Source organism: Ambystoma mexicanum, chromosome 11, assembly GCF_040938575.1.
Source record: "Ambystoma mexicanum isolate Mex_15411 chromosome 11, UKY_AmexF1_1, whole genome shotgun sequence".
NCBI classification, from domain to species: domain Eukaryota; kingdom Metazoa; phylum Chordata; class Amphibia; order Caudata; family Ambystomatidae; genus Ambystoma; species Ambystoma mexicanum.
The window spans coordinates 1457954418-1457966574 of NC_090934.1; the positions used below are offsets into that span (position 1 = coordinate 1457954418).

At 43.9% G+C, this 12157-nt stretch overlaps 1 protein-coding gene across 4 annotated transcripts in view; it reads right to left on the reverse strand.

The window, feature by feature from the left end:
• The window catches only part of MAP2K5 (mitogen-activated protein kinase kinase 5), a 1998137-nt gene that overhangs the window by 19020 nt on the left and 1966960 nt on the right, over positions 1 to 12157 (reverse strand). For 3 of the 4 annotated variants that reach the window (XM_069625127.1, XM_069625125.1, XM_069625124.1), the window contains one exon: positions 1383 to 1537. In XM_069625127.1, the coding sequence (XP_069481228.1) occupies positions 1383 to 1537 (155 nt within the window). Of the gene's footprint in view, positions 1 to 1382; positions 1538 to 12157 lie in introns of those variants that run through there. The other variant, XM_069625129.1, reaches the window with a different exon arrangement.

Sequence of the window (12157 nt, forward strand, 5' to 3'; positions counted from 1 at the left end):
TATCCTAAAACTCCATAATCAAAGAACACAAGAGTAAAACACACATCAAAATACATGAGTGGGAAAAAAAGGCTCACACTCTTTCCAGGTAAACATATCAAGTCCTCAAAATCCAGCAAAGTTGCTGGGGCTCTCTAAGGTGAAGAGAATTTGCACATTTTTGAGAATTCTCCCTAGCATACATGCAGTTATTTCTATTGATGAGCTAGTTTGCTAGGGAAAGACTGAAAACAGTGTGGGAGACTTTGCAGTGTATAATTGCTGGATTTTTCACCCAAAATGTTTTTGTTACGCGCCAAGTGCTTGGATCTTCTATCATGTAGACACCAGGGGAAGATTTTGGAAATATTACATAGTGACTGTCTTCAACTACAAGTCTAAATGTGGGTACCGTGAACAAGCTCGGGGAGGAACCTCTCGCCTCAAGCAGTTCTCGTTCACCGCCAGCCAGGTTGCAGCTGTGTTCGCTCTAAATTATGTGTTCTCTGCAGCGTTCTCTCCAAGGTCAGAAAGAATATATAAGGAAAGTAAGGCTAGCCTCCTCCTCATATCATGCATTTTCTTTTTTTAATTACACATTTATTTTTGATTTATTTTTGTTTTCACAAAATTAAAACCTTTTTCCATCAACATCAAATCCCCATTCAGTCATCATTTAATATCCTCCACAGTTCCTCTAGTCAATCAATATTTTCCCTTTCGAATACCTCCAACATCTTCATACTAAACAAAATCACATTGGGCCTCATTACGAGTTCGGAGGTAGCCATGCCTGCTTTACAGGCACGGCTACCGCCGAACTCGCATCCGGCACCGCCACCCGCGAATGGGCACTTATCGGCCCATTACGAGTTGAATGGGCTGGTAATTGCCCATTCGTGGGTGGCGGTAATGCTGGCCTCCTCATCCCCACTCTGCCTCATAGGTCAGAGTGGGGATGAGGAGCATGGATGCACCGGCACCGTTTATAACGGTACCGGTGCATCCATGTGTTTCCCTCGTGGGGTCGCACAGCCCGCCAGGTCAGGGAAACTTGGAATAAGGCGGTACGGTATGGCGGTGCCGGTGCCATCCATACCGTACCACCAGGGTCGTAATGAGGCCCATTATCATCTTAAGAAAAAGGAAGAAGAGCAGAGGGAAGTTAATGCTTCCCCTCTATTCTCCACAACACTTTCCATTATTCTTTTCCATTCATAATCTTTTCTCCAAATTTCATCACAGCAAGTACTAGACTAGTCCTTTCTCCCAAAAGAACCCAATCCCACCATTCTTCAGCCCCCAAAGTATGAGTTCCCATTACACTTTCCTCTAAGAGAGTCGTCTTCAAGTCTAGGAATGCCCTGCAAGTGGTTACTAAATGGAAAAGTGTTTCAACTTACCCCGGTTCTTCACAATATCTACAATGCGAATTTGCAAGATCCACTTGGCCTCTTGACAGTTGTACGTCTCTAGTCGGCAAGATGCTTAAGCAACATCTTAACAGGAGATTCCTGTAATGTGCTGATGAACATTTCTGAAGATACCTGGGGAGAAACTACATAAAAGGTGCATATAAGAATTGGTCCAAACATCAGAAATTCGAGCCGTCTACAAAATGATGGGGCATCTATGCTTAGAGAATTAACAAGAAATAAGACAAGACATTTTTGGGCTTTGTTAAATGAACAAGGGAAGGACCAATCCGCGGCACAGGCAAACGGTGTGGCGGAGGATATCTGGGTAGATTACCTTGGAAGTTTGGAAGTAAATATCTGCGGCCAACGTGGGACTCAACATTTAACATTGCCAGCGCCCCATGGGAACTGACTATCAGAGAGGACATTATTATAGAGTTAATAAACAAATCTTCAGCGTCTAGGCCGCGGGGCCGACTGGTCTGACTTATCAAGTGTTTAAAGGAAATCGAATATTGTGGGCTCGCATCCTGTGTATACTATTCAAGGGTATTATAGAAGAAAACATTATCCCACCATCATGGAAGTCAGCCATAATTATCCCCATTTATAAGAAGGGAGACCGGAAAAATCCTATTACCTATAGACCCATAACTATATTAGATGTCGAAAGCAAGATATTTGCCAGCATCATTTTAAGAGAATTAGACAAATGGGCCATAGCAAATGGGATACTTTCCAAACAACAAACCGGGTTTCGGAAGGGGTCAGGTCACCTCCCTTAACGGTATAATATTGGCCACATTGACACATAACAAGCCTAAAATGACATCACCAGGGTTATATTGTGCCTTAATTGATTTGTCCAGTGCTTTCGACCTGGTCAACAGAGAACGTCTGTGGCACAAACTGGCTCTAAGGGGGGCACCGATTTCATTGATAAATATTTTAATGGCTCTTCATGAAAATAATACTGTAAGGGTAAGGCTGAGTAATGAGGGCCACCTCTCCGAGAAGATATCAATCAAGAGAGGGGTGAGACAGGGATGTATGATAGCCCCCTTTCTCTTAAACGTTTACCTTGCCGACTTTGCAAATGGAATTGACATGGAAGGTCTGGGTGGTGTATAAATCGGTGTTAGAACCATAAAATGGCTCATGTACGCAGATGATATTGTATTCATGGATACAACAGCAGTAAGACTACAGCGACTCCTGTCTGCTCTTGAGGTGTACATGGAGGATAATGACCTAAAGATCAACCCGGACAAATCAAAAATAGTGATATTCGGGGGAAAGAAAATATGTTCCAAGAAATTCCATTGGAGAATAGGGGGTGATTCCATCCAAGTAGTGGAAGAGATCGTCTACCTAGGTTATACGCTTTATGCTAGTCCTAGGAGAAATCTGGTCTGGGCCGAATTGATCGCTAGAACTAATCAATTAACATCGCAACTCCAGAGAGTGATTAGTCAATTTTGCAAGTTTTCATTGCTCCCTTCGGTGAGATTCTACACAGCAAAGATTGCACCTATTCTCCTATATGGGATAGAAGCAAGACCCATCGCTTGGTCATTTGACTGGCAATCCATAGAAGGGAAAATTTGGAAGAAGGCCTTAAGTTTGCCCCATGGAACCCCAACGGCAAGATTGAGATTTGAAACTAGGCCTTAGGTCACTAAAGTCTCAGCTAGATTGGAAGCTGATCTCCCTGTATAGGTTGATTGTCAGCCCCCTGAGACATTCATTATATGAGGACCTCCTGAAACATCTCCATAAAAGGACCCCTTGGGGTATTAAAGGACCTGAGAAGGTCAATACTGGAGTCCCTCAGGCAGTGCGGCAGCGATGAAGTCACATTGCTAGCAAACCCAATGAAGTCGAAAAAAGCTCTAATGTCAATGGATTGGATCAACACAATTGATCAAATGAGATCCTCTACAATAGCAGTATCACTCTCGAAGTGTGATAAAAAAAACAGGGTTTTCTTCCTAGATACCTCCTAAAATTCCTCGATAAAAGAGCGTGTCAGAACTTCCTCAGAATGAGGTTAGATCAGATCCATACGGGTGCCGTTCTGTCTAGATGGGGACGCCAGGAGGACTCTAGGAATCTTTGCCCAGCCTGTAAAGATCCTAAAACTCAAACAATTGAGCATTTGTTAAGGTTTTATGAAGGACCCTAAGAGAGAAGTATTTGAGTCCTTTGACAATTTCGATAGATTGGCTATCTTCGGAAATGTTTTGGGACAGAATGTCAGCAGGAGTGGAAACTTCCTCAAAAATTAATGTGATAAATGTATTGCAACAGTCTGGGTTTATGCCACTGAAATTCTGTTAATGAGTTTATTTTTTCTCGTGTTCCCTCCTTCTTTGTCTCTTCCCTTTATTTTTTATTTTAAAGATGCAAAGTCTACTTTATTTATTATTGTCATATTTATAAGCATAACTTTTCATTTAATTGTAGGGTTTCTAGAATTTGGAAAATCGATGGATTGCAAAATGATGCTGTCTTTTTTTTTCTTGTCTTTTGAGTTTTGTTAATTCTGCTACTTATATGAATTGTTTTGTGGAGAAAAACTAATTTGTTGGTTAAATCACTAAATAAAAAAAATAAAAGGTTTAAACCTTTACCCTCCTTCCTCAGGTTAGTACATAATTTCATTTTACCCCTAGTCTCCTCAGTTTCAATCCAATCTAGCCTTTCCAGTTTATCCTTCACTTTAGTTGGATTTGTATCAAGTGTCTCCCTTTCAATATTATGCTTTGCTCGGAGCGCTTCTACTTTCCATTTCCATTTTCTCAAATCATGGTCTTACTCCTTTTCAAGGGTCCTTAGAATCGCAAAGGGTGCTGCACCATCCTTCGCCACACATTTCCTGTACATTGATATTATTTTCCATTGTACTATCGATGTCAGCGATTGAAGTCGCAGCTCATAACGAAAGTCCGCAACTGGGAGTGAATTGGGCAGTTTTAGGGTATTCCGACAGAAATAACCTTCCAGTATCCCCACACTTTCATGAGAGTCTAGATAGAGTTTCAGCACCATAGGTCAAAATTTGGACCACCTTCTGTTTATAGAAGGTGATAAGTGGAAGAAAAGGGTAATTGCCATATCTCCTATTTAATACCGTGTCTTGTGTTGCAAGCTTTTTCAATTTGTCTCTTAGAGCTCTAAACTGACCTTTCTCGTCCATGTTTTTATTGATCACTATCCCTAGATAGGCCATCGACTCCACCACCTCCAAGGGTTGATTGTCTACTCTCCATGCAAAGGTTTTTCTCAGTTTCCTGCGTGCCGACGACAGGACCATCACCTTTGACTTCCCCGCATTTATTTTCATACCAATCATTTCAAGGAAGCCATTTAATGAGTCAATCCTTCTCTGGAGACCAATAGGGGTTTGATCCACAAAGACTATGTTGTTGGTGTACAGGATCCAAGGAACCTCAGAGGCATTAATCTTTGGCAGGAATGCTCGAATTTCCCTCTGCGATGTCCCAAGATCTGACATATAGAGACTGAAGAGTATAGGGGCTAGTGGGCAGTCTTGTTCTAATCCACAATGAGTAGGTATTTGCCTGGATAGGTAACCTACAGCTGACAGTCCTACTCAGATGGAGGTGCCACTATAGAGAGATTTAATAGCCTCCATCAGATCTTGGGGGCAGTTCCACTTTCTCAGCTTAGTCCATGGGCGCTGCCTATTCACCCCATCAAAGGCCTGTTCCAGGTCAATGAAGTCCATATAGATGCAGGTCTTTGATTCCACCACCCTCTGTTTGAAGATGTTAAGAATAAACAAGTTTAGGGAGGTCCCCACACCCTTTACAAATCCAGACTGTCTGGGGTCTAATATGCCAGTTTCTACAGCCCATGCGTTTAGATCTCGCAAGAGAACCAAGGTGAACAATTTCTCCAGGGAGTCCAGGAGGGCGATCAGGTGGTAGTTTTTAGGATCGCCCTGATCACCCTTCTTAAATATAGGTACCATTATGGCCTCTCTCCAAGACATAGGGACTTGTTTTGTTAGCATAATCTGTTCAACCAGATTTAATACTAGCGTGCCCCATGCATCGATGTTTGATTTCAACATAAAGTTGGAAATGCCATCGGGGCCCGCTGCCCTCGAAGAGCTGAGTTTACCGATCATATATTTCACCTCGGTCTCATCCAAGTCAAAAGACCATCTTTCCCCCTCTATTTTAGGGTTCACTTGTCTCCGATCTCCTCCTCGGGCAAATAGAGTTGCATAATGCTCAACCCATCGTTCTTCCGTTAGCTGCCCCTTCATATGTGCTCATCGAAAATTACCACCGTTGTTAATTAGGTCTCACAGATTTCTTACATTTTTAGCGCAGACGACTACCAACATTTTTTCTGCATCCTTTTGCATCCTACTTGCTCTGTACGCTCGTTGCCAATTTCGGTACTTCTGTTTTCTAAGCCTTATTTTTTCATTTCTCTGAGGACCTCCCTCCTCCTTTAGGTTTCTAATATCTGCATTTAAGGTTGTACATGCCTTTACCAGCTCACAATCATAGGCATGTACAGGGATGATAGACGTTTTCCCTCCCTTACTTCCAACTTCTCTGAAATCCTTCAGAATCCATGCGTATTCAACCATAAATGGATCTTCCCTAATAGAATTAGTGTATTATCTAGAAGTTTGCCTCACTTCCTTTTGATTAATCCTCAATCTATTCCCTCCCCAAGTTAACTCCACTGGTGGCGTTTTTATCCTAATACATAGTTAGGTTCTCGAATTGCAATGGATAGGAGATTATGGTCACTCGGAGCTAGCTTCACTACTTCAAATTTTTCCACCCTCTCTACAATATTTTTAGTGGCAAAGCAGTAGTCTAGGCAAGCTTTATGGGGACCTCTTTCCCATGTACAGGCACCAGGCCAGTGTCCATCAGTTTGAGCATTTAACATGGTAAAATCTCGAGTCTTAGTCTCCCAAATCCATTTCAATGCTCTAGCCTCCAAATTTCGTTCATTCAAGGGAAACCCTTCCTTATTCAACAATTGGCTATTTAGATCCCCACAGATAATGATCCCTGGATTATCTAATTCAATTAAGGTTTCCTCTACAATATCCATTATTGATTTAATGAAGAGATCATGCTGGCACATGTTCTCGCTCCAATACACATTTGCTAGTAGGAGTTAGCTTTCCCGCCCTGGTGCCCCCCTGCACACTTTTAATGTTTGCACATAAGGACTAGGGTTTATTTGATTGTTTATGGTAAAACCCTGGTCCACCTTAATCAGTGTTAACAGTCCCGAAACATCTTTACTGGCGGGGTTAAAAAAAATGCCTCAAACTTCACAGGAGGGCTTTGTCTGCATTCAGGTTTCTTGAAAACACAAAATGTCATAACCGCTAAGTGAACAAGATTCTTCTGTGAATAACAAATTGAAGCCCCTTGTATTCCAGGAGCCAATATATATTTTATTCACTACTTGATTTCGCTCAATTTATTGTTCTCTGGGTCTTCCCAAAGCTCCTGCTAGCCAATCCGAATTCTCTGGTCTGGATTCACTTTGCTGTTGTGAGGGCTGGCAAGATCCACTTCTTTTGTTCAAGGGTGCATTCTCGACCATATATTTTAGAGGAGGTAGATCGGTTCTTGTGAATGGTTGCTGCTTGCCCTTCATTATTTTCTCAACATCCGCATCTTCTCTTAATTCAGCTCGTTTATTTTTCTCAAACGCCTCAGTTGGAGCCTCTTTTTCACTGTTCCACCTTGAGTGATAGGGTTCCTGATATTGTTCCCGATATTCCCATGGGAAGAAGTTTGTCACTATGTTCCAACAGTGCATCCTTGATTAGTTGGGAACCAAGATGTAGAATGACCCAATCTGAGCATTTCTCCATTGCAAACTCCACCACCCTAATATTATCTGTTGATATATATCTCAGGGCTGGGATGAGCTTTAAGAGCTTCATCACATTTTTGCGATTGACTACTGACTACTGTCTCCCAGGGCATATAAAGTCCCCATTTACTTTACTAGTCAAATCTTATGAACAAAACCAGTACGACCCATCTTACTATGGAGGTACTGGGAAGAGTTAATAGTTTTTCCCTAGTGTTCATTTTTCGAGGGGGTACCGTACAGTCCCTCTCTCAAAAGTTTCTGGCTGGTGGCAGTGGTTACTACCGAAAATATTCGACCGCAAATATTTTCCTATGGGATTTTCCCATTGTTCGAGGCTACCACTTTTACTGACAGCCTCTAACATACTGCCGGTTTATTTTAATAGTAACTTTACTCAGGTAGGTTTTTATTGCCAGAACTTTGATTTAATGTCTTTCTCGTGTCTTTCTCTGTAGTCCTAACCCAGGTCGGGGATCCTTTGTTCGTCCTTTTGGCGGGCTTCTGCACAGAAGCCCTCATCTAGGCGCCACTGAGTCTGGGGTAGATAGGATGTGTGGGAGGGGGAATAGGCACCCTAGACAGGGTTGCCTACGCAACCCAAGTCACACTCTGCCCTGATAGGCTGGGGGGTTCTCCCGCCAGGAGAGCCACCCCACTGTGTGAGTGACAGCTAGGCTGCAGGGTCTCACCACTTCATTCCACACAACGAGAGAAGATCTTCATCTACAAGAGCCTTCTTCCCTTGAGCTGGTGGGGCCAACCAGTTCGCCAATCGCCTTCCAGGACCTGCCTTGGTCGAATCGCCAGTGTCAAGCACTAGGAGATCAGATAGCCAGGCACCCGTCCACCACGATAGCAATTTAAAAGAGCATACCTTTTAATCCGTTTCGGCAGCACCGCGGCTGGTTTCATCCCTGGGCAGTGCAGTAACTCAAACCTTCTTCCACAACGAGAGCCTCTCTTCCTCTGCTGGATCTTCTGAACTGCAGGAACTGCCAGGAACTACCGCCACCGCAGGAGCTTCTTCTACATTTTAAGGTACATTGTTCCGCCAGTCCTCCCTTTTCATTGGGTACTGCTAAAGGTGTTTTAAATCCTTTACTTACCTACTGGGTTGGCCGCCCCTATCATCTAACTTTGTCTTCCACCTTTTTGAATCGTTTAACAAAGACTTGACTGCAGCTACAAGAACATTTTGCTACTGGGCACTTTGCCCTGTACCACTGACTCTGGCACAGGCCTATTGACTCTGGCTAAATCTGTTACAACTACCTTCTCACCTAGAAATGTGTTGGTGCACCTAACTCTTATAACCACCTTTTCCTGCCCTATGTTTAAACTTGTGAAGTGCCATTTTGCTCGGTTTTCACCTCAGTATTATACATGCTAAAGTACTGCCTTGCCTAACTTGTTCACAGTCTTTTTGGGAAGTGTTGCGTGTGTTTAAGAATATCTTCCTGTATAACTTGGCCTTTCCCTCCCTTTTGAGAAATTGATAGAGTGCCATTTCTGCTTGGTTTTCACTGTGCCGTTTTGTTCAGTTTTCACTCTTGGTCAAACTTGTCTACGATTTAAATAGGGAGTTGTGTATACCTTTCTTGACTGATTTAACTTGCTTTTATAATAGTGATTTGTGTGTGAACATTAGAGTGTGTAAAATAAATATATATATTCTTATTGATACAAAGCTTTGGTCAATGTTTCCTTGTTCCATAGTACTGTAGTCCTAATGTGTAAACCCTGAATACTGCTCATCTCCCTCTTGAGATAAGTCTGACTGCTTAGCCACAGCTACAACTAAATCTTTGTGGTACAGACTGATACCAAAGGGGATTTATTGCTCATACCTGTAGTCTTAATCTGCTGTAGTGCTCCCTATGGGAACTGCAGTGGATTCTGCATAACAGTCACAAAGTTGGGTCTGTCATTGGATTGAATTTCCGCTTCCATGTTGAGCCTTACCTCAACCTTGTTGACAAAATCTTCAATTTTTAGCATTTTAGTATGGACCATCGTGATCGAGGTGGCCTTGTCCTGAAGCGTGGTATTGATGGATTCATAAAGTTTACAAAAGGGGGATAATGAAATGGATAGGGATGCCATCACTGTGTTCTGTATGTGGTTTAGATCTTCTCTCAGTGGCTTTGTATCTCAATTTCTGCGATTTCTTTCTTCACTATAGAGATTATGGGAGCTTCTGTCAGAGGAAGAAGAGCTACTACTGTTTCAGGAACCATTTCCAAGTCCTGCATCTACCCGATCAGCGTTGCTCATTCTTTGATGGCTAACCTCTGGGAAGCTTGCATCTCCCTTCTCACTTTGCCACTCTTCCATCGTCTCCCCTATCCTTTCACCAAATGTATTCGAAGCTGTTTGAGGTATCATTTAGCTCTTTTCACACTCCATTACTTTATAACATTCACCCAACCTTTCGGGAGCTCCAAGCATCACCCTTTCTGATTGATTCATTCTATCCGGTTTCACGACTGGAGTACTAGTTGCCCCCAAATTGGGGATTTTGTATTGTAAGGTTGCCACACGATCTTTAATTGTAGAAAGACTTTTCTTTTTTTGGAGCGTGATATTTTCGGTGAGATCATTGAGCGGCTAGGTCCGAATTTCTCACTTCTAACTTCCTCTTTGACATCATCTCAATCAGGGGGGCATCTTGGAGCACTTCTACAGTCGATTGACCAACTACGGCACTTTCCACGATCTCATAAGCCGCATTCACTGTTTCCAGATTCCCATTTCCAGCATCTTTCGTCTGTGACTGAGGGTCTTGCATCTACGGCCTTAGTGACACATCTGTTTGCTTCACAGAGGCATTGCCAACCAACACTTGCATCAGGCCCAGAGAAGATAATACTTCCCTTATCGTGTCTCCTTCCATAAGACAGAACCCCCACCTCGCTGGAACTTGTGAACTCATAGGGCTGCAATCACCAGTAGCCTGTCTGCAGCTGCTTAGCACTGCCATCTCTGCCTCTCTCAGCAAGGGATCAGACCTCCATTCGCTCCTTCCATCCATAATTGTGATCCGAATTTGAGTCCTATGTAATGGGACTACCCGCGGTCTCACTAAGGAGCGGTTCCTGGTTACGCCCCCTGGCCATCTCGGCTACTTCCTGCAGTACATCGTTGCAGTTTTCTTGGTGAGCAACCCGTGGGAAGCAGCCACCCCCTCCCCCGCTTTGATTTTCACAGTTTACCGCTATCGGGTTGTAGTCTTGAACCAAAGGCTGTGGGAGGGGGCATGGATAACGACTTCAGTACCAACAAAGGTGGCATTCCTCCTTAGCTGCTGGCACGTTCAGGCACCAGCAGGACTTTTATTCTTCCTTGGCATGGATTCTATATCCAGATCCAAATCCGCACGGAGAATTGGAGACAGAGGTGATCTATTAAGGTGGCTCCATACTCTTAGGGAGAGATTCGATTAGTCAAATAGAGCCAGATAGAGCCCATGTACAGAGCTGGGAGCAGCCAAGGGGACCCCTTATCCTCCAGTTGGTGTACTAAAGGCCCTCACCGCCGCTGCCCTAGTTCTATACACCTACCTTAGGGCACCGGCAGCGTTTCAGATCACACAGCAGACCACAGCGGGTTCTGCAATTTAAAGCTGGGTGCAGCTAGAGCCAAAGATTCTCACCTGCCTTTATCCTTTTGTGCAGCAAGTAAGGCTCACACGGCTCACCCCGACAGGCACGGCAGGCACCAAGCAGTCACGCAGTTAGGCACCCCGACAGGCCCCCCCCCCCCGACAGGCACCTGACACCCGTGAGCGTAGGAGCTGGGACCCAGGACGTGGGAGCTGCTCCATTTGCTTCACTCCATTTTGCTTCACTTTCCGGCGCTGTCCCGTTTCCAGTCTCACTTCCACTAGAGAAAGGGGCCTTGTAATGTGTTGTGTTAAGCCGCACTGCACTTCTCAAAACTCTCTGTAGCAGCACATTTATTCATGCTTCTAATAAAATAGGGTAAACATCAGGGTTGTGTGGGCGTTTGTTCAGAATATCGTCACAAAGTGATGATCAAACAAACCACTTGCTCAAATTCATTGTTTGCCACAGATCCAGAGGGCGACTACCGCTCAGGACCTGAAAGCCCAGGAAGGACTCTACGCACCATACTCAAGCTACTCAAAAACACTGGCCAAGAAAATAGAGGTTCAAGAGAGAGACTCTACCCTCAAAGCCAGAGTGGCAGGGAAAGGCCATCTCAAAACCACAAGGAGAACGATTAGGGACATTCCTATTTGAGTTCTTTACGTTTTATTTTGGCCAAACTTGTAAATCAGCCTTGTTAATCTACATTTCTGGTATTGTGCCTTTTCTGGAAAGGAATCAGCTTCGTAACACCTCCCAAACGTCTGCCTTGTTTTCTTCAGCCTCTCCCGAAATGATGATTTCCGTGGCATGCTTCAACGCGTCTATCTTGAACCTGTTTGTCCTCTCCATTTTTGCTGCTTTTTTGTTTTTACAGAAGATTGCCCAAGCCCACAGGGCCGGCATATGTTAGAGCAGCGCTGCGGTGATTGGAGGAAGGCGACACACCTTGGTAGGTTAGGGTGAGACGATTGATTATAAGGAGTGATGACACTGAGTAGGCATGACATGGAAACCCCCCCCATTGTTGCATACTATAAGCAGAGGAGGGAAAAAGAAGTTGCATTTGAGATTCCGCTTAAGGTTACAAGAGTACACGTAGAAGGAAATAGTATGTTGCCGCTAGTGGGTTCATTAGTGATAGAGGCTGGCGCGTAAGTGTGTGGTGAGGATTATGTGAATAGTGTAGTTTGGAGGGATTTGCTAAATGCAAGTAGGGAGGGTTTGCTCTGAGTGCGTTAGGGATGGCATTCCAGAGCT